Source organism: Xyrauchen texanus, chromosome 22 (genome assembly GCF_025860055.1).
Source record: "Xyrauchen texanus isolate HMW12.3.18 chromosome 22, RBS_HiC_50CHRs, whole genome shotgun sequence".
Lineage (NCBI taxonomy): Eukaryota > Metazoa > Chordata > Actinopteri > Cypriniformes > Catostomidae > Xyrauchen > Xyrauchen texanus.
In genome coordinates this window covers 27,134,586-27,160,214 of record NC_068297.1, presented here as the reverse complement: position 1 = coordinate 27,160,214, position 25,629 = coordinate 27,134,586, and the positions used below count along the sequence as shown (strand labels likewise).

The 25,629-nt window shown below is 37.1% G+C and overlaps 1 protein-coding gene across 2 annotated transcripts in view; it reads right to left on the bottom strand.

Moving 5' to 3' along the window:
• LOC127662509 (metastasis-associated protein MTA1-like) overlaps positions 1 to 25,629 on the bottom strand; it is a 75,459-nt gene that overhangs the window by 25,833 nt on the left and 23,997 nt on the right. For both annotated transcript variants that reach the window (XM_052153713.1, XM_052153714.1), the window contains exons 2-4: positions 20,923 to 20,990; positions 18,094 to 18,187; positions 4,446 to 4,572 (exon numbers count right to left, since the gene is read on the bottom strand). In XM_052153713.1, coding sequence (XP_052009673.1) covers positions 4,446 to 4,572; positions 18,094 to 18,187; positions 20,923 to 20,990 — 289 coding nt within the window. The remainder of the gene's footprint in view (positions 1 to 4,445; positions 4,573 to 18,093; positions 18,188 to 20,922; positions 20,991 to 25,629) is intronic.

Below are 25,629 nucleotides of genomic sequence, written 5' to 3'. Positions count from 1 at the left end.
AGGAGGTGATGATGTTTGTGTGAAGTGAAGGTCAGAGTGGGGTGTGGGACTGGGCCTTTCAAATCTACAGTAGAACACATTCAAGTCATCAAGCAGTTGTTGGTTCCATACAGTGTTGGGGGAAGGTCTCTTTAAGTTAGTAATGTCTTACATGAATTAAAAAAAAAAAAATTGTATTACTCCATTAAGCTTTATTGATCAATATGCATGGATTTCCCACACATTTGATAAATAAACTGCCATGACTTTCCCAATAACTTTCTAGACATTCTTTAATAGATAAATACTTTTTATATAATCAAATTATAGACATTGGGATGGATTTCCATTTTTATGTCAGGTAAAAGTTTATCCGTGACCACACAGGAATATTCAGAATAGATGTACACTCCATACAGAAATGACTGTAAACCTCTGAAGCATTAAAAAAAAAATTATAAATAAAGTTAACCAAATAATTACCTTTATCATTAATTGATGTGGAGTTAATTACCTTGATGTGGTTAAAGTTAGCTATGTGATGGACAGACAGGCTCTGTTATGAAATCATACATTCATATTTTTTTGAGTTTCAAGCTGTTCACCACTTAGTTTATTATTATTATTATTATTATTATTATTATATTTAATGATTAATTGATTTTCATTCATTAACAATTGTTAACTAAAAAAAACAGTTCTGAAGAAATGTCTGTTGATTCTGAACCCTGACTCTCTTCAACCCTTTCCTAAATAATATCTTAGTCCATGTTACTCTTGACAATTTTAATTTACTCAGTTGACAAGATTTCAGAGATGCGCACAAATCAACCGATTTGAACTTGAAATCACACCTTGTACATTTTCATTCTTAAAGTTCACACTTGAGTCATAATGGCTTCAAAGATGTTTTGTTGCATTTTGAATATATAAAATAATCAGTTCATCCTTGTGCTTTGTGGATGGCCGATGTCAGTCTAAATAATATGTTTTCAATTATTCTGTAGAATTAATTATTAGTTTTGTCATTCTTCAAAAATTCAAGAAATCATTATTCGTGCCTTTCCGAATAAGGTCAGGGCTCAATGCTAAGGATTATTTATCCTGGCCCGGTCAGGCCAGACCTTCAGATGCTTACTTGCCCTGCCAAAACTTTCACTGGCCTGAACACAAAAATGAAAAATTGCTGTTTTTGCCATCATTGCTTTTAAAAAATGTGTCCAAAGCTTAAATATATATATATATATATATATATATATATATATATATATATATATATATATATACTATATGATTTTAAGACAATTTCCCCAAAATTGTATCACATTTATAAACCGCAGGATAAAATGTAGGCCTTATGTAACCCCCAAAGGAATACATTCAGAAATACATCATATTAGCCTTTTAGAAACATTTACATGTGTTTTTAAGCAAAGAGTTCTGTGGAGCAGTGGATGGGTTTTCGGTCACCAGTTTAGTCATCCTGTCAAAGATTGGGTCCTGTATAATGTTTTCAAAGATTTAATCACTGAGTTAGAGATTTGATTATGGGCTGAGTGTAATAAACATAAGAATCCCAGAGAGAGTATACCATGCTAGTAAATCAGTTGTGACATGTAATATACATTAGGTAGACCTAAGCCTAAGCCTAATCTGTAAATTAAGAATGTGGCTATAAACATGAAATCAGACAACCCAAACAAGATGAACACTGACTGAAACACAAAGAACAAAATAAAAAATGCCTACACAGTCCAGAAATTAGAAATGTTACAGGTGTGTTACAAGGATGATATGAAAGTGTCTTCTTCGAGCTGAACAGCTCTGATTATAATAACAGCCAGTGATTTTTTCATATCAAAACGCCATTATCATGTTGAATTACTGTTTAAACTTTGAAACATTACCTAATACTACCATTTTGTATACTGAGCAGCTCAAAATTTCCAGCCATGTTTATAACCGGGGTTTAACAAATTTATTATGTTTCATTCACTGCTTCATTTCTAAAGGCGAAATAATGAGAGAAAATGGCACTTTTTCACTGTGCTAACTAGGGCTGGGCGATAAAACGATATCGATACATATCACAATAAAGAAAATCCAAGATAAGCTTTTGAGGAATTTTCGATATTTACTGCATGTCGCTAAAACACAAGCAGTTTGGTTTTCTCAGGCTGCGTTTCCACTGGGACGGACGAAATCCGCTCGATGGTGCTCGCAGCGCTAGGAGAGAGAGCTTGCTCTGCACCGCTGCCAATCCTATGATCCACCTTGTGAGCATGACGCTCGGCTTTCATAGGAATGAATTGAAAACGCTCTCAGCTTCGCTCACAACGCGCCAGTGGTTACGTAGGGTCAAGACTGGATGAACTTGCTAATGCTAGCTGCCTTGCTAACAATTAGGTTACGTCGGACACCGGATTGATTCCATCTGCACCACAAGACTTCATGACAACGGTTGCGCCCTCTCATCGTCTCTAGTGAACAGCGAGACAGATCAACAGTGATGTGGACAACAGCTCTGATCTTTCTGCACTGTAATCTTGAATATTGTTCTCTAGCAACAAACATGCATAATTTCTGCCCTGTCCCACTCCGCACACGTTGCCTCTTTTCCCTGCATGTGTGTAGACATGAAGCACCGCATGAGTTAATGTGGTTTCAAAGCACCTTTTAGACCATAAAGTTTTTCCCTTCTAAATGTACCTTTATTAATCAGCATGTTACGAGCCTTTAATAATAAACAAATCGATTTCTGTTCTAATTTTGTGAAAATGAATTCGATGTCTGGAATGGATAAGGAAAGACTAAAATTACTAGTTGGTAGACTAGTCGCTCACTTTAATGAAAATATACAAATGTTTTTTAAATTAAAAAAAAAACATTTTCTAAATTGTATCTCGGTACACCCCTGAACCCACATTCAGCATCATTCCACAGTCACAAGGGCTTCTATGCCTCATACTTGGGTATCTGAATCTAAAGAAATATAAAAAAATATTTCATTTTAATGTAAAAATATTCCAACTGGACTGTTGTCACTATGCTTCAGAACAAACAGATGATCTTTAAACATTCATTTTCAATTGATAAACTATAAAATATTTTTATATTTTGGTAAAAGATCCCACAGACCCCACTGCTTTGGCCATCTCTTGACCCCCTGTGCAGTTTTGTAGAGACTATTTTGACTGTTAGATTAAATTTTTTCTTCTTTTCTTCCATCAACTTTGAAATAAAAAAAAAAAAGTGTAATGTGTAAATGTATATCGTGATAAATATCGATATCGAACAATATGAAAAAGATTATCGTGATAACAATTTTGGCCATATTGCCCAGCCCTAGTGCGAACAATACTAGCGCTTTTGTCCCTTTTCAAGAGTGCATGCACGTTAAACAGCGTCTATGCTGCAAAAAGAGATGATGAGAGAGAGATCCACAGAGATGGATTTACAGTACAACATAAAGTTGATTTCTTGTTTTCCAATGTGTGGATTAATAAGTATCACAAACATGTTAAAACGAAAATTGTGGGAATTTCTTTCACGTCTTTGTGAGCTAAATATAATCTTGGTCGCACGTTTTTGCGAACTAAATATTTTTGTGCTCTCTTGATTGTTGTTTTCTAATATTATAAATGCAGCACTGGCCCGATCAGCCAAGTGACAGTTCTAGCAACTGGCCCAAGTTCTCTCACACTGGCCCCAGGCCATAGGGCAGTTCTTATTGTAGAGCCCTGAAGGTATTTGCCTTGAGGCACATCCCAACAGTCCTGTAATCAAGAAATAACATTTTATTCAGGGATCTTTGTATTGGAGTTGCTTGAGGAATTATCCCAATACCTGAAAGTCTTGCTGTTGGCTGTCTACTTCCATTTGCAAAACAACAGTCAAAAACCTGTTCATCCAGACAGGATAAAAGGTTGGCTTGCTCCACCCTAGAGTCCAACTTTGTCCAAGAACTCAGTGCCACCTAATTTACATGGTTGTGAGATCCAAATTAAGTCAGATGTGACATAGCCAACACTTCAAGTTCTTCCAAGTAGGACACCAGAAGATGCAATGGTTGTAAGAGCATTCTGCTGACAGGGCAGTTTCCTGAGAATATCTGATTTTATAGCCACTCCCAAAATAAAACTGGGCATGTTCAACATAAAATGGCTTGACAAGGAATGCAACCCCATGAACAAGAATAAGACCACCTCAATCTCAATTGTTCTCTGTTGAATTCATATCGACAAGAAAAATAGTGTGAATGAACAAGAGGTTAATATACTTCTGCGGAGGTGATTCCATTAGGAAGGAACATGAAAAGATTGAAGGCCCCGGGTATGTTTGCGAGGTGAGTGACTCACACACCGACAGTAATCAGAGCGAGTCCAGCCGGCTGCTAGGGAAGAGCATGCACACCCACCGCTGAATGAAGCATATCTTTAATATAAGCAAAGGCTTTTGTGAGGTACCTGATGTGTGTGGCGGGCAGAGACTCAAGCTGTCTGGAGAGAAAGAGCTCTCTGTGTCTGAGCTGATGCTTCTGTTTCTCTGAGAGATCCAACATTTCAGGGTTCTCCATCTCCTCTTCCAATTCTCCTAGAAGTCAAAGAAAAAAAAGAAAACTCTACTGTAATTTGGCTACCTTTTATTTATTTTCTTAAATGAGTGTTCTGGGTTCAATACAAGTTAAGCTCAATCAACAGCATTTGTAGCATAATATTGATTAACACAAAATCTTTTGACTCCCTTTTCTTTGACAAAAACAAAAAAAAAAACTGAGTTTCAGTTGAGGCAATTACAATGGAAGTGAATGGGGACCAATGTTTTGTTAAAATTCTCACTGTTTCAAAAGTTTAAACAATATGCATGTTAACATGATTTACGTGCGACACAATCACTTAATAACTTTGTGTAAATTGATATCCAATTTGACAACTTCATTGCCATGATGATGCTGTCAACAAACCCTAAAACAGAAAACTGTAAACATGACAATTTAAACAACTTTACAGCTCAAATAATACATGTTTTAACAGAACAAATAATGTAGGTGCTTTTATAAAAATATGAGCTTCACATTTCTGCCTTTAACTCTCCAAAAATTCGCCACATACTCTGCCATTGTAAGCGCCTCACTGTAAACTCCATTTTTGCTTCTTTTTTAAAGAAAAGGAGGGAGGAGTCAAAAGTTTTTGTTGTAATCAGCATTAAGCCACAAATACTGTTGACTTGAGCTTAACTTGTATTGAAACGGAACATTCATTTAACAATTAATGCCTGCTGTATGATGATACATTTTTGCCCCTACATTTTTAATTGTACCCCTAAAAATAAAAAATCCCTGCATAGATCTTTAACTAATGGGGTTTGTATCAGATGGCCTCTAGTCAACTACATTATGCAAAGGTTCCAAATAAATCAACCAGGAAATGTTTTTACTCTTATAAGGCTAAAATGAACACTTATGTAGAATGTTACGTTTCTAGATTTACCCGTTTGTGAGGTTCATCATACCATTGTATCAATTTGAGAGTTTAGCAAGACCTACAAATGGTCAGGCCTGTGTCTTTTTTTTGCCAATTAATTATACAAACAGATCCAACTGTATATTACGCTTTGTTTGCAAAGTTATGTCCATGAAATAGCTATAACGTAAGACTTTTAAAATGGATGGATATTCTAACCACAAAGTCTACAGACATTTTCTACAAATTTAGTCAGTGTTGTCTGTACAACCTTTTGCAAATACTGCTGCACTATTATTTGAATGAGCTACCACTTTGTTGCATGCTGGTCTATTAATTGAAGTATCATCAAGGAGTGGATGAGACTGTTACTGACCATTCTTCAGAACCCAAACTGAGGCTGATCAAATGAAATCTGCAAAAATCTATGAAAAAGCAAGTGATGGAAAACACAAACACCATCTTTAAATTCAGTTTACCCAAACACATTTTCACCTCCAAATTAAAAACTGAGTAGAGGTTTAAGCGAGAGGTCTGTCAACAAACCCTATATATATGTGGTTTATGGAGGCAGAGTGCAGTGGTGAATGATAAATGGGAGAGAATCAGAAGGGAGAGAGGAAAACCAGTGAACGTGCTCCAATTCATTTGGAGTTTCATTAGTAAAAGAGAGAGAGAGAGAGAGAGAGAGAGAGAGAGAAACATGGAGAGAGGGACAGAGGTAAAGATAGGGAGCAGAACAAAAAGGAATCAAGGGCTTTTCTGAAGAAAAAAAAAAATGTTTGTCTGAAATCAATATGAATTTCCTCCTCCTCTTCACCCACTCTGGCATTCAGCAGACAAGAACGGCAATACTCGTTACCAGTCACACACTACACTGTTTTATCCTCATCCGATAGGTATAAAGAAATCTGAAACTACACTGAACCCCAGATACGGAAGCTGGTGGACACTTTCCGGGCAGTGCACATCAGTAACTTTTCTTTTTACAGCTGTGTATGGAGTATTGACAACCCCTGCTGAGATGCAGACAGAGTGAGCGATTGAGACGTAGCCAAAAACGAAGTGAGTGTGAATGGAGAAAGACGAAGTGAGTGTGAATGGAGAAAGACGAAGTGAGTGTGAATGGAGAAAGACGAAGTGAGTGTGAATGGAGAAAGACGAAGTGAGTGTGAATGGAGAAAAACGAAGTGAGTGTGAATGGAGAAAGACGAAGTGAGTGTGAATGGAGAAAGACGAAGTGAGTGTGAATGGAGAAAGACGAAGTGAGTGTGAATGGAGAAAGACGAAGTGAGGTGGTGAAAGAGAAAGGGAGAGCACAGAGGAACAGCCCTGTGGCAAAGAGCTGCCTCATGCATCCTTGAGAGAGCCAACAAGACGAGAGGCGCTAAACTCTGTAAACTCCATCCTTAGTATAGTGAGATAGAGAGAGAGAATCCAATCAACTGGCTTTGCACCCTGCCCATACTCTCTACAAATTACCTCTCCATCTCACCTGTCTAAACCAATTATCAATTATTGATGAATGAATCACCTTACCAGGTGGAGGAGAGGAAAGGAATGAAGAGAGGTAGGGTTCAACAGCCATTTCTTCAGAAATGGTTCAGTTTTCTTTTTCTTTTTTAAATACTGTAATTAGGAATGTACATTAAGAAATCCTTATTCAACAATCCTTACTGTTAAATAATGTAAATCGAATGATCTTTAAAAGAGTACAATAATAAACTAAGTGGTGAACAGCCTAAAACTCAAAAAATACAAAATGCATATTTTTCAATTAAAGGTTTATTTAGGCTACATAAAGTACTATTGCAAACTTGAAAACAACAACATTGCATCGCAGAAAAAAATCCTAACTTTAGAAGGAAATGTGAAAACATGAAACAGACACTGAAGTATAGTATGTGCATGTAGCCTACTGTTTAAATAGAATTTAAATAAATATACATAATAAATGCAAGTATTGGTATTTTCCTCTAAATAAAATTTCATTTAAAGGAGTAGTACCCAAAAATGAAAATTCTCATGATTTACTCACCCTCATGACATCCCATATGTGCATGATTTTCTTTCATCTGTTGAACACAAACAAAGAGTTTCAGAAGAATATTTCAGCTCTGTTGGTCCTCACAATGCAAGTGAATGAGTGCCAAAATTTTGAAGCTCCAACATCCACATAAGGGCAACATAAAAGTACTCTAGACAACTCTGGTGGTTAAATATCTTCTGAAGCAATATGATAGGTGTGGGTGAGAAATAGGTGGATTACTTTCATGTAAGCATTTTGGAGCTTCAAAATGTTGGCACCCATTCACTTGCATTGTGAGGACCTACAGAGCTGAGATAATTCTTCTAAAAATCTTTATTTGTGTTCTGCAGAAGAAAGTAAGTCATGCACACCTGGGATACCAAGAGAGTGAGTAAATCATGAAAGATTAAATTTTCAGTTTCCTGGAATGCATTTCCAAAGTATACAGTTATGGAGAGCGTTTTCAAAAGTCTCCATTTTAGGTGGAGGAAAACACCGTTCTAGTGTGGATAGGAGACGTAAACATACACTGTACAGTGGTACCTTATGAGCATGGGGTTTTCGTAAGAAGGTACATGTTAAGGCCATGTTTACACAAATACATTTTCATTTAAAAACGCACTGACTGTTGTAATCAGAGAAGACAGAAGCAGTGCATCATCTCAGTGTTGTCAAAAATAAAATTTAGTTCAGTTTTATAACTTATATTTATAAGCTTTCAGAAGCTGAATACTGCATCTGACTCCGCTTCAACTACCACGCTCGCAGCTTCCTGGGCTGCCCTTTAAATGGGCAAAATGCTGACAGACAAAAGTTGCCAATAAGTCTTTTGATTGGCTAAACATAGAATCTGACCACGGTCACTTTATATAGTTTTCCTTTAACAAACTATTTGTGATTCTCATCGCAAAAGCGAAGAGCGATCTTTGAGCCTGACCTGCTCTATGACACATAACTGGAAGATGGAGACCAGATTCATTCATCCACCTCTCACATACACATAGGAATACATATAAAACACACAACGCCTCCATAACCACACTATGAAACCTAAATTCAATGAGCTGTTGTGAGCAGTGACTATCACTTTGTACTTCCTCGCTCGGATGCATTCACATAAACACACAATATGCACAACATTCTTGTCGAAAAGGACACAAGAGTGGATAGGGCGATGAATTCTAGTGCATTTTCCATTCACTCCGTTTGTTTATTTTCCCCTTCCAATTCAGGAAGAATGTAACACACATGGTTGCTCTGACAGCTGAGACTTAAAGCTGTTCCACTCAGCACTGAGAGTTCTGGCAGAAAGCACAAACAAGTGGAGCGGCCGAGGCCAACGTGTGAGGTGCATCTAGGGAGTAGTTCACAGCAGGGCAATGTCTGTCTCTCTCCCTGTTCCTCGGCACACATGGCGCCTCGCTGCCTCACGTGCTCAGGGCCCAGCGAGGCGGAGCCAGTATCACAGAGAGCAAAATATTTCATCTGTGAGTCACACAACCCGCATGTTGCCGACTGACAACCTTAGAAAAGTGAAGTTTCAATGGCACAACCTCTGCTGGGTTATATCACAGGTCAAAGAGCACTAGAAACTAGACTTTTACATTACTAAATAATATGTGTGGTACTTCCCCATGCAAAACTCACCATGTGTTGCAGGTGGTAGATGGGCATAGATATGCGATTGCTAAGGTTGTTCTGTGGAGCTGCTAGGGTGTTCTAGGTGGTTGCTTACTGGCTCCAAGTCAGAAGAGCCCACCTCCAAATCTCATTCATATGATGGTATAGAAATTGTTACACCAGTTTAATCATCTGTCAGGTAAAAATCACAAGTCTGTTTGTTTAGAAAAGTAGCCTAATAGCACACGACTTGTGTCATTCATGTTCACGCATTCAAACATTTATGGCCCATGACATAAATGCAGCATAAAGGTAATCCATACAATTTGAGTGGTTTAATCCATGTCTTCTAAAGTGCTGTGATCAGTTATGGGTGAGAAACTGACAAAAATCTAACTTTTTCACTATAAATCAGGATTTGAAGCTTAATTACACTTCCTAACGCAAGGAAGTGTAATTGAGCTTCAAATCATAAGGGTGAGTAAATGATGAGAGAATTGTCATTTTTAGGCGAACTATTCCTTTAAAGCCTAAGTAAATTTTGGTTTGCCGCATAATGCCGCGTCTCGTGCACAGGTATGAAAATTACGTCATCAGCACAGTATGCACAGAGTGTCCACTTGCAGTCCCGTTTTTCCAGACACTGATAGTCTGTGTCTGTCCTTTGTACATGCACGTGTTGACGACATTGAGTATCAATATGCTTTGTGCATGTGTCAAACATGTCCATATGGGCTCCCATTTAAAGCGGTATGCTTTGAAAGACCAAGTGCTCGACTATGCGCAAGACGTACCACCACATGGAAAAACTAAATATATCCTAGCCTTTAGGGTTAGGGGTTTGTTCAATTCCCTCCACAATCTTAACAGTGATGCTTGCAAGCAACACTAACGAGACTGGGCTTCCAGCTCTGCACTGATCTTTGCATCTTCCACTTTTCCTCTGAAATATTCCTTCTTCCGCCTGACTTTTCTTTTTTCGTACGCTCTTCCACGGGCAGAGACAGGATGTAGCCTACACCCATGCGGTAAACGACCACTCCTGCCATGCATTTTTCACATATTGCAAATGTCTGGAGGTCCACGGAGGGCCTGTTGGCATCGAGAAGAGGTCCATAATCCACACACACACAAACACGGTTCCTTTTCACTGCTGTGTGGTCCATATGAACAAACAGGCTTCCCGGTCTCGATGTCAGACCAGTGTGTGATGTGGGCCTGAAACACAACCTTTTTTTTTTATGCATAAGCTCTGTGTATAACCTCCATACTTACAAACTCATCAAATGGTGTATCCGATACACATCTACAGCAGCCATTTAAGAGGAAGGTTCTGCCCATAGCAAGAACACAGAGCCACTCACATCTACACCAGACTCACATCTACACTTCATTCAAGAGAGTAGGATGTCTGTCAGTCATCTCAACATTGCATAATAGAGGACACAAATATCTTACAGCTTTTTGCCTGAACCTCCAACAACATTTAAAAGGACAATTTGTCAATATTTGGGTCAATGACAAATAAGGGTTTGCAAGATGAGCAATTAAAAAATATATATTTTAAATACTTTAAATACTTGTTTTAGAAGCATGCATAAGGTTTGTTCAAATGTTTATTTTGTATTTGCTTTGGTTTCATGTAATTTGAAATGACATTTGCACCATTCTCTACAAAAGGTAACACTGAATGCGCCTGAAAATGTCAAGTGGTGTAACCACAAAAGAATGAGAAATATTAAAAATTGTATTCACCTAGAGTGTATGTAAATGTACAGTACTCATCAAAATAATTACATCATTTTAAAATATCATATGAAAATAGATTTTATTACGATTATCTAAAAAAAAAATCTTTTTTAAAGTGCAATTGTCTATTCATTTCGATCAGATGTTACATACAACAAAATAAGTAAACATTTTAACAACAGTTCTATTTGTGTGCGCAAAACTTGTTTTTTTCCACGGTAAGGGTGTCCTTTGCATGGAATTTCCCTATATTATATTGTATTAATTGTGAAATTGCATAAATTCAATGATTTGTATTCTATAGATGTACATTTTTATCTTTGAGTAACATTTCTCCTATCACTGAACTGTTGGAGTTTGAGGTATTTTAAAGCTGCTGTTCATGTTCAACAGGAAGTGTCAAAGTAGTATTTACTTAATGTAATATTTATGTGAATGTTGTGTAATATTTACTTTAACTTTAATCCACATAATAAACTACTGATATTTGTCAAAATTGGCCTTGTAATAGGAGTCAAATGGTGTAACCTGCTACACCGTTTGACATTTCAATTTAAAATCTAATTTGACAGGCATTATCATGGACACAATCACATGGACTTGGTGTGAATATTTCAAAACATATTTTTTTTTTTTAAGTAAATAGCCTTCACATTTTTTAAATTATGATGAATGATCAATGTTTTACTGGGGTCATAACATTTGACAAGCATACCTGACCATATCCTAAACATATCAAATTATCTTAATATTTTAAAGAGAGTTACTAGTCTTTTGATGCAGTAGTTGGGGTTATCAGTGGTCTTTCTCTTTGATATCATTACCTGTCACTTGGTCTTCTTGCACATAAAAAAATGGCTCCTTGAATGGTTGGTGGTTACACCAACTTGACGCTTCAGGAAATTGACTTGACTGACAGGATTCCCCAAATTAATTGTAATTTTTAGAACAATGGTGTACCTTTACTTACATTTACTATTAAATAGTTTTAATGTAAGATTATGCCAAACTAGTTGATAGGGTGTTTTATTGAGAATTGCACCTTTTTTAAACTAGTTTAATTATTTGGTCCAAATTTTTACGGTTACACCACATTGACATTTTTGCCATCATCCCGCAAATATTCTCTCAAAATTGATTAAAACCAGAACTTTTGGACTAGGTCCTCAATAAAAGAATGGATGCAAGTAATTTGTACATTTATTTTCAAATTTTAACCCATTTAAATTTGACTAAACCATATGGACACAAAAAAAAACTTGTGTCACATCATTGACCCATTTACTGACTAATGTCATTCAAAACCAGTGGCATAACTTGGCCTCCTTGGGGGGCCTGCTGTCATTTTTATGGTTTCTTTTGGTAGACCGTTGCATACCCCCTCTCAACCCGGGCCAGATGCCCACCCTGCCCTCCCTCTATTTATGACCCTGTTCCAAACCCATGACTTCCTTGAATCCGTAGAACACAAAAGATGATTGAAATCAAACCTAGGAAAACATCTCGATGTTCCCCAATTAAAATGTGAATATGATTGGGAAATGAGAGTAACTACAGAGAGCCAAAAAATATATATTTTTTTTTAAGCTTATGGCTTCAGAAGACACAAATATTTTGACACTTAAGCTGAACTTACAGCATGAATTCCTTTGCATTAAGAGTACAAAACAAACTAATTTGCATTTATTGTAAAGAAAGATTACATAAGCACACTTATCAAGCAGAACATTTAACAAAAAGAAGCTTGTTACGTTTTAAATTATTAAGAAAATATAAATGGTTTAAAGTTAAGACACTAGGACACTTGATAATGGCTTCATTAAAGATTAAGAGTTCAAGTATTTTCATTTTTAGTTTGCAATCCTTTCTTTGCAGAACTTCTTGATAACGTCTTGGCATACGTTGAAAGGGACTTGAATTTGACATTTGTTTCATTTTTTTTGTTGTTGGATTGCTAAATGTAGATTACTTTAATTTTATTTTGGAGTGATTTTAAGTAAGAACTTGTTCAATTCGAGTAAAAGGAAAGTGCAATCTACATTTAGCAATCCAACAACAAAATAAATGAAACAAAATGTAAAATTCAATTCACTTTCAGGAGGAATATCAAAACATTGTGCAACCTCGAGTTTAGCAGTCCAAGATAAAATTATTTTACAGTAAAATTTGTGCATTCTTAATCAACTCTCATTAAAATAAACATTTGTAACAAAACAATTCACAAGGTAGGAACCTAATAATGAAAATTAGGGGTCACGATTGTGAAATTTGGCTGACAATAAATGGTCAAACAAATAATTGTGATTATGACTATGAGTGCTGTTTTAGGACTATGATGATTAATTGTTTTAGGTGTTTCACGAATATGATGATTAATTACCATACAAACTCACTATGTGTGCTTCATGCACACAACAAAGTCATTTATACAAATTTAGCTTGGGTCATATAATAAAATAATGGTTTATGATTTCCTTTTCAGGCTTCAAAAACGTATGAATGACAGTAATTTTTTTTTTTATTTACAAAACATGATTTAAACTTTTGATCCATTGGACTTTCAATGTTTTGTTTTCTTTTGCTTCTTTTGTAACCCAGCTAACCTTTATAGCTATTATATTATATTATGCAATAGTAAAATATTTCTGCCTTAAATTCTTCACTTTCACACATTATTTTAAGGCTCTCTGGTTAACTCACAAGCCCTTATTTCTCATGAAGGAAGACTTTGAGATTCTGTTTCTTGCATTTGATCATCTCCACAGAAATAGAGAATCTCCTCTGTCTCACTGCATGTTATAACACTGCGTGAATAAACCCACAATGACCATGGATATTTGACATTACATGGCCGTAAAGTGAAACTGGAGCGCTTTTGAGTTCACAAAACGAATCAGTTTATACCTTGTTTATATTTTCACTGGAGTTTTGCGCACACCTCTGTAGACGGCGTACTCAAGAGCGCTTGAGAAGTGGTTCATCTTCACACTCAAGCTGCTCTTGTGATGTCAGCAATGCGGTTCCCTGAGATATTTGGAGTTCAACTGGATGAGACACAAGTGCTTTTTCCTGCACGCTCACTGGCGAGTGAAATGTTCAATTGTACTTGCCAGTGGCTAATAACAGACGTTTTTGGTCGCATAGTGCGAAATTTACTCACATATGCGATCGATTTACTCGCAAAAACGGCTGCATGGCCATTGTGTTAAATTTAACAGAAAATATAAAACGACCAAATAACAAAATTAGATGACGCATGGTGTAAAGTTACGTTAGCAGCAGTGCAGAAATTACTTTTAACATGGGGGCGATGAGGAAACATTTAGAAAATATATTTTAAGTGACTACTACTAACAGAAACACGTGTTGTAATACTATATCATGTTTGGGTGGGGACAAAAAGTAAACAGGACTTACGGTGCTGCCGTCTTGACAAGTGGTCCGGGATGCTTTCACTTCAAGTGTTCATTCATGGCGGTTGTACGGCTGTGATAAGCCATTTCCAATTTGCATATCTTACACAGCACCACATCGTTGGGTCTCCGGCTAAAATACTCCCACGCTTTAGATCACCATGGGCAAGTTTTTTTAGCTGCAGTTTGTTCTTCAGGGAATCTATTCTTAAACCGGGTGATGCCATTTTAATTATTCCATTGTGACGCACTGACGAATGTTATGCAAATCGCCTTATTAATCATCCCAGCCCTATCATCGTGTTCTTGGTCACCTCCCCGACTAAGGCCCTTCTCCCCCGATCGTTCAGTTTGGCCGGGCGGCCAGCTCTAGGAAGAGTCCTGGTGGTTCCAAACTTCTTCCATTTACAGATGATGGAGGCCACTGTGCTCATTGGGGCCTCCAGTGCTGCAGACATTTTTCTGTACCCTTCCCCAGATCTGTGCCTCCATACAATCCTGTCTCAGAGGTCTACAGACAATTCCTTGGACTTTATGGCTTGGTTTGTGCTCTGACATGCACTGTTAACTGTAGGACCTTAATAGACAGGTGTGTGCCTTTCCAAATCATGTCCAATCAACTGAATTTACCACAGGTGGACTCCAATCAAGTTGTAGAAACACCTCAAGGATGATCAGTGGAAACACGATGCACCTGAGCTCAATTTTGAGTGTAATGGATAAGGCTGTGAATACTTATGTACATGTGATTTTTTTTTGTTTTTTATTTGTAATAAATTTGCAAAGATTTCAAACAAACTTCTTTCACGTTGTCATTATGGGGTATTGTTTGTAGAATTTTGAGGAAAATAATGAATTTAATCCATTTTTGAATAAGGCTGTAACATAAAATGTGGAAAAAGTGAAGCGCTGTGAATACTTTCCGGATGCACTGTAGGTGCTCTCGCCAGTTAAGCAAAAAACTAAATCTTCAATCCTCCACAATTGGTTATGTTGCAAAAAAGTTATAAGATGAACGACTTGTTAATGAGAAAAGAAAGTGCACAAGCAAACCCAGAAAGACATCCAGCAGATTGGACTGGATAATTGAGTAAAATCAAGAGAAAAAAGGCAAGAAACAGCTGCAAGGATTGCCTCACACATCAATGAGAATTACCAGATACAACTTAGTTTGCAGACCATTTGAAACAAGATCAGTAAGTATGGGTACATAGGAAGAGTAATGTGGCAAAAATCATTAATTAGCTTAAAGAATAAGAAAGCCAAGACAAAATTGGCAAAAGAACATTCACAGAACGACAGCAGCTTTTGGAGAACTGTCTTATTCTCAAATCACTCCAAACTGAACCTACGTGGATTTAAAGGCAATGTATTTGTATGGAGAAAGGCAGGGGAAGTATTCCAGCCAGACTGTACTAAGGGTACCGTAAAGCATAGAGGTGGAAACGTCAGAGTCTGGGTTTGTTTCTCTTAAACCCTATCTACAACAGGTGCATCCGTTGACGCGACGGCTTGAGGCTGTCTACACTGTACACATCGAAACAAACATTCTAAACCATTTAATTTGTTTAGTAGCACCAGCACGTTCAGCACAAAATCAGGAACAGGACACCCATTTACTGTCAGCGCGATGGACGCTTCCAGTGTAGACAGCATCATTAATTATAATGGGGTTCTATTGCTTTTGACGCAACGCACCATTTGCATCAGGTGTAGACAAGGTGTTACAGTGAGCTTGCGTTCATTTATGGAATATCATGAACTCTAAAGTGTAGAGAAATTCTGGATGCAAACTTTCAGAAATCAGTGAAGAAATTACTTGAAACACAGAAGTGGCTCTTTCAACAGGATAACAATCCAAAGCATGCCAGCAGCCTATTGAAAGAATACTTTGGACAAAAGAATAGGGCCTAGAATGCCCTGACCTAAACCCTATTGACTACCTATGGGATGCAATGGAGAAGAAAATATCAGATCGTCAATGTTCTAGTGTGGATTAACTGAAAGCTTAGGTGGCTGAAACCTGGAGGAAACTTTCACCAATCTTGTTTATTCTATGCACAGACGTTGTAAAAAAGTTTCTTCTACAAAGGCAGCTACATTCTAATGGGCAATGCACAGTATACTTCAGTTTTCCTTGTGCAAATTATCAGCACAGTACATGCGGACAGTCCACATCTTCACGGGTTCATATGGGCTCGTGGTCAAAAGAGTATACTGTACTTTGAAAGGCTGGGCGTTTGACCGTGTGCAAGCTGGAGTTCGCAAATGAAACCGAACCTACTAAGTGACAAATGTTAGGGTGAAAATTAGTGGACACATTCAACGTTTTGACCTTCAGTGTAGTTTTGGTTATAGTGCCGTCTCTAGCACTTGTGTCATTAATAATTTGATCGATAAAGCTTATCAATAATTAATTAAATCAATATCAGCACAAATGCGTTGAGTAATCATGCCGTAGACGTTAAAAAAAAAAAAAAAAAAAACTTTCTATAGAGGGTGCACTGCCTCTTGCATACTGTTTGTCCACAACACGGACTAAGAAACACAGACACAGAGAATCCTTCACTTCCTCACTTGTAAAGATGAAGCATGCTCAATGCAACCAATCACAGAGCATTTCTCTATAGATAAATATTATGTTTTCTACATACACTGTGAATGTGTGTTGATTCACTGTTTTTGCACTGTTGATCTGCCTGTATCACTTTTTTCATCCCAACCTACAATTACGTCAGTGATCGTACCTATGGACCGAAGTCCAAGTGCCTGAAATATCCAACCATCCACAACTTGAAGTTTTAATGAACTCAAATATCACTTTTTTATTTTTTAATATCACAAGATATTATTAATCATAATTCAATAACAGTAATTAAACAATTCCCAAATTTGTTCTAAACATAGCTAAAATGTATTAAAATACACTAAAGACGCTGCCTAGAAGTCACGAGTTCAAATCCAGGGTGTGCTGAGTGACTTCAGCCAGGTCTCCCAAGCAACCAAATTGGCCCATTTGCTAGGGAGGTTAGAGTAACATGGGGTAACCTCCTTGTGATCGCTATAATGTGGTTCTCGCTCTCGGTGGGGCACGTGGCGAGTTGTGCATGGATGCCGCGGAGAATAGCATGAGTAACGCGCTCAACAAGCCACATGATAAGATGCGCGGATTGAAGTCTCAGACACGGGGGCAACTGAGATTCGTCACTACGCCACCATGAGGACTTAGCGCGCATTGGGAATTGCAAATTGGGGGAGAAAAGAGGAGAGCAAAAAAAAAGTATCTACATGTAAATTATATTTAAAAATTACGCTGCATGCACATATTATTTTGAGTATATTTCCCAAAAAAAAATTATTTGTTTTGCAGTATTAACATTAACGATTAATCAATTATTTGATTGTTAACTTCCACAACAACTGATTATGAAAATGTCTGAAAATTGACATCCCTACTTATGACAGAAAAGGGGAAATCAAAAGGAAAGTGAAAGAAAAAAAATTCTAAATGAATAAATTGCTTATTTTATTTGAAATCCATCTTGAAGCTTAAAAGACCATAAAAGCCATATCTGAACAATTCAGAATTAAATTGTATAAAAAAAATACATCAAATCTTAAAGCAATAAAATATAATGCTTCATGATAAATAAATGTACTGTTGAAATGACACATTGCTCTCCAAGTTAAAACTAGCAATGATAGCATATGTTTAAGGTACATAATAGTAACTCATTGCATTGATTTTCTTTTATTCACTCCCATTTCACTCTTAACTTCAGTGTGGCCTTATGAAGGCTTCCAAAAATTACTGAATACCTGCATGTCAATTTCCACTTACGTGCATGTTTGTCTGCGAGGGCGATGAGCGTTGTGGAGATATCTCTTCGTCGGTAGAAGCACACCACTTTGGCCTCCACGTTCCCATTTGCCGTCTGCAAACAGAAAGAGTTGTCACAGCAACAGCCTTTAGACCAATCAACTGCTAAGAAGGCCTCAATATGCAAATGAGGATTAAATCACAACCATGACTTAACACCTCTGCACATCCTGAGTTACATAAGAGGGTCTAATGATGAAAGGAAGATGAGGAGTGTAAAAGGAGAGGTGCAGAGTGATTAGGGACAGAAATCAAAATTTAAATAACTTAATTTATAATAAACTGCATAACAAATGCTGGATGAGACCAACATGGAAACCAATTTCCTCTATACATTTTTTTTAAACAAATTATATAGGAATATAGATGTACATCTAAAAAGTCATGTGACTTTGCCTCAAGCAATGTGAATACATAATTCGCTCAGAGAATATCAATTGCATAGCATACGAAATGTTGCTCTGGTTATTCTGAAATGCCAGACACAAAGGGTCTGTTCCAAAACTAAGTGAGCTTCCTCACTGTCTTCTATAACAGCATCCATACTGAAATGATGATTCATAAGAGAGCGATTTGGAATGCTCTACATAGGCAGCAGCTCCGCACATTTTTCAAATAGCACTCCTCACGTGCAGCGCACAGGAGACTCACAATTGATTTCAATACAAGTGATATCTTACCCATGTGCGATTCTCTAATGAGCACAAATATGGACAGAACACACACATTTTGGGCAAAATAGTCGGTTTTGTATCATATTAAACTGCTATTTATTGATGCTTTTCAGTATTAACCCTCTGGGGTCTGAGGGTGTTTTGGGCCCTGGAGAAGTTTTGACATGCCTTGACATTTGTGCTTTTTTCAGTTGCTTAAAAACATATTAATGGCTAAAGTCTGATAAAACTGTATTCAGTGCAAACTGGGCTACAATAATACGTGAGCAACATGTATGTAGAGGTTTGTATTTTTGAGAAAATAACATTTATGCGTGGTTTTTGAAAAAACTAAATTTTTAAGTCATTGAAATAAGGCCATATAACACATACTAAACATTTGTCCATAAGACTTTTGAGAACTGGATCTTGCAGCCCAGAGGTTTTGCTACAAAATGATGTGAAAACCATCCTTATCACTAATTCATACAAAACAATATACTAATTTAACCCTCCCCTGGGCATATCAATGAGGAATGTGACAGAAAGAGAATGAATGTGTGAAAGAGGAGACTTAATGATCAATATCAAGTCTTAAGTTAAAAGTAGTAATCTGACTATACATATTCTTTACATAAAGACTTTACTTAATTTTAGACCTACACTACCGTTTAAAAGAAGTCTCTTCTGCTCACCAAGGCTGCATTTATTTGATCCAAAATACAGTAAAAACATTGTGTGAACTCTTTTTACAATTTAAAAAAACTGTTTTCTATTTGAATACAGTACATTGTAAAATGTAATTTGTGATCAAAGCTGAATTTTCAGCATCATTACTGCAGTCTTCAGTGTCATATGATCCTTCAGAAATCATTATAAGATGGTGATTTTCTAATATGGGCATATTTAAAGTGCATTTTACTAATTTAACCTGAACACATATTTGCAAGCACATGCATTGATGATAATGAGGCAGCATAAACACTAGATAAAATATATTCTAAACATTGTTCATTTTTGTGACGTGTTTCAGAAATATGCTCGTGAACACAGAGACACCTGAAAGCTCACCCTTTATATTTTCTTTATTTTACAAGAGCACAAGGTTTTGTTGTTATTGTGAGTGTACACAAATAAAAGCAGACCCTTTATAGTCTCTAATGATGTCTTACACTTATCTGTATGCCGCAAAATGACGGAGTATTTTAAGTTGTTTCCGCTGTAATTATGAAAATATCCAGCAGGAAGCGCCGGTTATGTGGATTACAAGTATATTTATAATTAAATTGATCACGTATCATCCGCCATCGTGGACTTTTTTCGCTGAGAACACCACGGTGCATTCTGGGATCGCCTACCCAGGAAAGGATACATACGATGCAACCTTAGAATGTGTCCAAAACGAGATATCTTCAGAGGCAGCATAATTAAGATACCTACCTTTTGGAAAAGTTTGCATCAGGAGCACACCTATGATGACTTAAAATGCTGCCTCCGGTGGATGCTCAATAGGTTTGGGAACAGACCAAAAGCCTGTCATCAAAATGATTGGCTACTATTACCTCCCAGAACTGTCAGACACGCTAGCTTAAGGCATCTGCCACTGAGCGCTAGCAAACTTGAGGCTTGTCAGAGCATTGTGTCTGCACACTCTAAACTCAAAAGTAATTCATTGCATTTAAAAAAAGTGCCACAGTGGCTTCAACTTCCATTTTTTTCCAGAAGTGATTATTTTCTTCTCTTGAACACATGGGATGGATTGGAAATGCAGCTTTATTTGCAAATTGTTCTTGCGATGTTATGATTTTGTGTGCGAATTAAATCTATAACTTGGATGAAAACATGACTAATGTTAGAGTACTTATTTTTAGTTTTCACTAAAAATAACCGGCTTGTGTCATTTGATCAGGAATCGGACAAATGGTGAAAATTCAGTGTCATTCGAGAACTGTTAATGGAACTGAAAATAATGCAAATCATTTTTATGGAACTGAGGAAGTTCTGTTTACGATCTGGTTATAGGTTCCCAGACTGAAGTGTGATTTCAGATGAGAAGGATTGAAAGTGTGGAAAGTTGTCACTTTGAGATTTGTCAGTAACAGGTGTGAGTTCAGCGACACGTTTATTTCACACTCACCTTGTTGAGCTCCTCTATCCTCCTGATCAGCAGTGGGTTACTGGAGGAGTTTTCGAAATAAACATAATCTGTGTGGAGAGAGAGAGACAAACAACTGTTAGTGTTTCCACACCTACAATCTGTCAGTGCCAGGCAGCATCTCCTGTCAAGTTCTTGCACCTGCCGAGCCTTGCCAGACTGTTTCACAGACTAAACGCAACCTTCTCCGTCAAGCTACATTACAGCAGTGGGGCTACGTTTGGCGGGTTCCCCAATAACAACACCTGACAACAAATGCGTTGACACTGTGTGAATAGCTATGGCGTTTGTAATCCAACCTCATAGATAACCTTCAGTGTCCTCTTTCATTTGGAACCAAATGACCCACATACAAGGACCAGTATCAGGACTGTCTCAGACAAAATTGGCCAAGCGTTACAAAGTCCATCTGTCTTAAAAAAAAAGTGAATAGTGACCAAGACAAACCTTCTGCCTAACATCTCCTTTTGTGTTCCATGTAAGAGACTGTCATATAGGTTTGAAACAACATGAGCGGTGAGTAAATTATCACAGAATTTTAATTTTTGGGTGAACTATCCCATCAAAGGGAGAATTAAAAGACCTGAACCGCTGGGTTTCCTTTGAAATATCTGTACATGTGTTTGGTTTTTACAATCTACGGCTTTTGGCAATTCTCTCAAGTTTTGTTTTTATTATTTCTTCTCCTATTTCTTGATGTGTTTGTGTGTGTGTACTTTTGGCCTTGCTCCAGGGCGTGTGGGCTCAGTGCAGGCTTACGGCTCTGTGGGACATCCCCGCAGGCCTCAGGCTTGGTGGGGTGCCTGGTCTTAACACTTTGCATGCCAGAACCTCTGGCAGATTACACCCCACACAAAGCAGACAGGTTACACACTCTGCACCTTACTGGTACCTGGTCTCAAACAGATTTACAAACCAGGTGTGCTCCACTGAACCAAACAACAATAAAAGAAACACTCAATCAATTTTTGCCCAAACCAGCCACGACTGCAACAACAAACTAAATAGGCACTTACTGATAACTTTACCATTACAACCTCAAAGCATTGCATCCTTGAGACTCATACGTCCCAATGCATCTCTTTTTACCACGTGATCAGAATTCGAGGGAAGGGTGTCTATTTTTTATGACTACATACATAATTCATTACATCAGTCTATTATTGCACAATGATAAAGCACAAAACAGTAAAAGAGTACCTGTATTAACTGAGCTTCAGATGTGTGTGCTTCTCATCTGAGACCCTGCATGCTGCATCAGGCATACTGAAGGAGTACCAAGAAGTTCTTACACATGTACACACTTTTTCAAATTTTTCAGTCAGACAGATATTTACTTTCCAATGCCACACATAACCAGCAAAGTGTAAAACTCACTTTAGCGCAGGGGTTTATTGCATCTGCGTTCACACTTCAAGTATCACTTTGTTTGGTGATAAACTACCAATCATTAAGACATTTTTGTTTAAGAAAGAAATTGATGCTTCTGTTCACCAATGATGCATTAATCAAATACTGCCAAAAACTTCAGTAATGTTGCAAATTAAAAAATAACTGTTACATTTTAAAATAAAACCCAAGTCCCATTTTTAGCGGTCATAATTCCAGTCCAAGAAAATAATGGGTCATATAATCCTTAAATCCACAGTACACAACATGCAGCATTTTTTTGTGGCCTGTGTGATGTGAAGACATAAAATTATTAATGTGCATGAGTTTTGAGGTATCGATTTTCCAGAGCCTTTATTGTAATTCTCAGTATTGTTAAGTAACAGGACCATTATAGAGGAAAAGAAATAGAAAAAGAATGGATTAAACTTCAAAGCCGCAAATTTAAATCTGATTATAAACTACAATACGAGTGCGGACTCTGTCTGTGTTGATAGAAACAATTTGTACGTGCGCTGTCTCTTCCACACCCGCTCATCACTGCCGAGGGTGTGGCATATAAAGCTGGTAATCATAGATGGTAATTATTTCTCATTGAAGCATTTTAGGAGCTAGTATTGGATATATCAGTCTTGTTTTTAGGGTCCATATTTCTGGTGTGTGTGTGTGTGTGTGAGAGAGAGAGAGAGAGAGAGAGAGAGAGAGAGAGAGAAAGTGACAACAGAACAGATTATCTCTTCTTTCTATATAAAAATAAATATTGACATTTCACAAAATGTACATTTTAAATGAACGTAATATTTTTGTATTATTTATTTCCACTGGCGGCAAAAAGTTTGGAATAATTTACAGATTTTGCAGTTTTGGAAGGAAATTGGTACTTTAATTCACCAAAGTGGCATTCCACTGATCAAAAGTATAGTCAGGACATTACTGATGTAAAAAAAACAGCACCATCACTATTGGAAAAAAAAAAAAAAAAAAGTAATTTTTCTCTAGAAACTCGTCAGTCAATCATTGTTCTGAATAATGAAGGCTATACAATGCTTGAAATTGGAAAGTTTTCATGCAAACTACACTTAAGTCTTCAAAGACAAAGGACAACTGGCTCTAACAAGGACAGAAAGAGATGTGGAAGACCAGATGTACAACTAAACAAGAGGATAAGTACATCAGACTCTCTAGTTTGAGAAATAGACACCTCACATGTCCTCAGCTGACAGCTTCATTGAATTCTACCTGCTCAACACCAGTTTCATGTACAACAGTAAAGAGAAGACTCAGGGCTGCAGGCCTTATGGGAAGAATTGCAAAGAAAAAGCCACTTTTGAAACAGAAAAACAAAAAGAAAAGTTAGAGTGTGCAAAGGAACACAGACATTGGACAACAGATAGTTGGAAAAGAGTTTTATGGATCTTAACCCCATTGAGTATTTGTGGGATCAGCTAGACTGTAAGGTGCGTCAGAAGTGCCCGACAAGACAGTCACCTCTATGGAAAGTGCTACAGGAAGGAAAAAAAAAATCACCCAAGCATCTGGACAAACTGACAGCTAGAACACCAAGGATCTGCAAAGCTGTCATTGCTGCATGTGGAGGATTTTTTATGAGAACTCTTTGAAGTAGTTTAAGAAAAAAAAAAAGTCAAATTGTAACAGTAATTTTTCACTTTACTAATGCCCCTTTGGTGAACAGAAGTACCCATTTCTTTCCATAAGAGCAACATTTTTACATTATTCCAAAATTTTGGCCACCAGTGAATGTGCCCATAATGTATTAAATAGCAGATTTAGCATAATCCGTTCACGTCAATATAGAAAATTAATTCAAATCTTTTTTTTTTATTTAATAAAAATTGATAAGAGTGCGGCCTTCGAGGCTAAAGGGACCCTGCTTTCCGCCCCCCGGCTTTCCAAAGTGGAGTACCTCTGCCTTAAGTAATAATTCTAATGTGCTAATTTGGTACTACAGAAACGATTCTTACTATAAGAACAGTTAAAAACTGTTGTGATGCTTAATGAATTATAGACATCAAAACACAGCATCTTATTTTTCAGTTGCTGGGGTTTATTATTGAGTGCACTTGCAATTGTCAAATTTAGTTTTTAAAAATGGCTAAAAAAAAAAAAATATCTAAAAAGATGGGGCTTTTCCATGTCCTACTGTATTCAAACTAGATCTAACCAAGATAGAGAGGGAAGTGGGGTGGTATAACATTTACTGTACTTAATACTCAAGGATGTGTCGAAGGGTGCAAGTGAGAGTCCAAAGTTGTAAATCTTGTCACCATACACACACGAAAGTTACAAAGGTTTTTGTACTTCAAGAATGCACAAAGTGGGCCCTGGGTAACTCTGAGAGTAAAGACGCTGACTTCCACCCATAGAGTTGCGAGTTCAAACCCAGGATGTGCTGAGTGACTCCAGCCAGGTCTCCTAAGCAACCAAATTGCCACTGTTGCTAGGGAGGGTAGAGTCACATGGGGTAAACTCCTCATGGTCGCTATAATGCTTGGTGAATTTTGCGTGGATGCCGCGGAGCATAGCGTGAAGCCTCCACACGTGCTACATCTCTGCGGTAACACGATCAACTAGCCATGTGATATGATGCGTGGATTGATGGTCTCAGATACGGAGGCAACTGAGATTCATCCTCCACCATCACGGTGACTTAAAGAGCACAATGGGAATTGGGCATTCCAAAAATAAATAAAAAAAAGAAAGTGTCATTGATGAGTTTGCAGGTTAGTGTATGAAACTAGTGAAATTGCGCAAATTAAACGATTAGAACTGGCTAGTTTTATTATGCAACTTCTCTGTATGTAGTATTGAATAGTTTTATTTCAAGCTGTCAAACCACAAAAAGACATACTTGTAACTGAAAATACATTATGTAGGCATATTGATACATACAGTATATACAATATATCATCCTGTGATGACTAGAGTAAATAATCTTCTTTGATAAGGATTTGGGTCAAATTTAAAGGACAATTATGCACTGCAGAATTTTGAGTCTCTAGAGTCGTAGTTGGGCACTGGCAACAGGCGATAGCAGCAGTGGGCATACCTTTCTAGAAAATAATAGTTTCTACTTTTAATACATGCCATGTCGTCCAAAAGACGCATCACGTATGCAACCCTATTTAATTCACCATGCCACTCACACTTTACCAAATTTCTGTTGAGATATATGTTTGAAGAGAAAAACTATTGTGCAACGATAAGCCCTATTAATATTAATTTATATATATATATATATATATATATATATATATATATATATATATATATATATATATA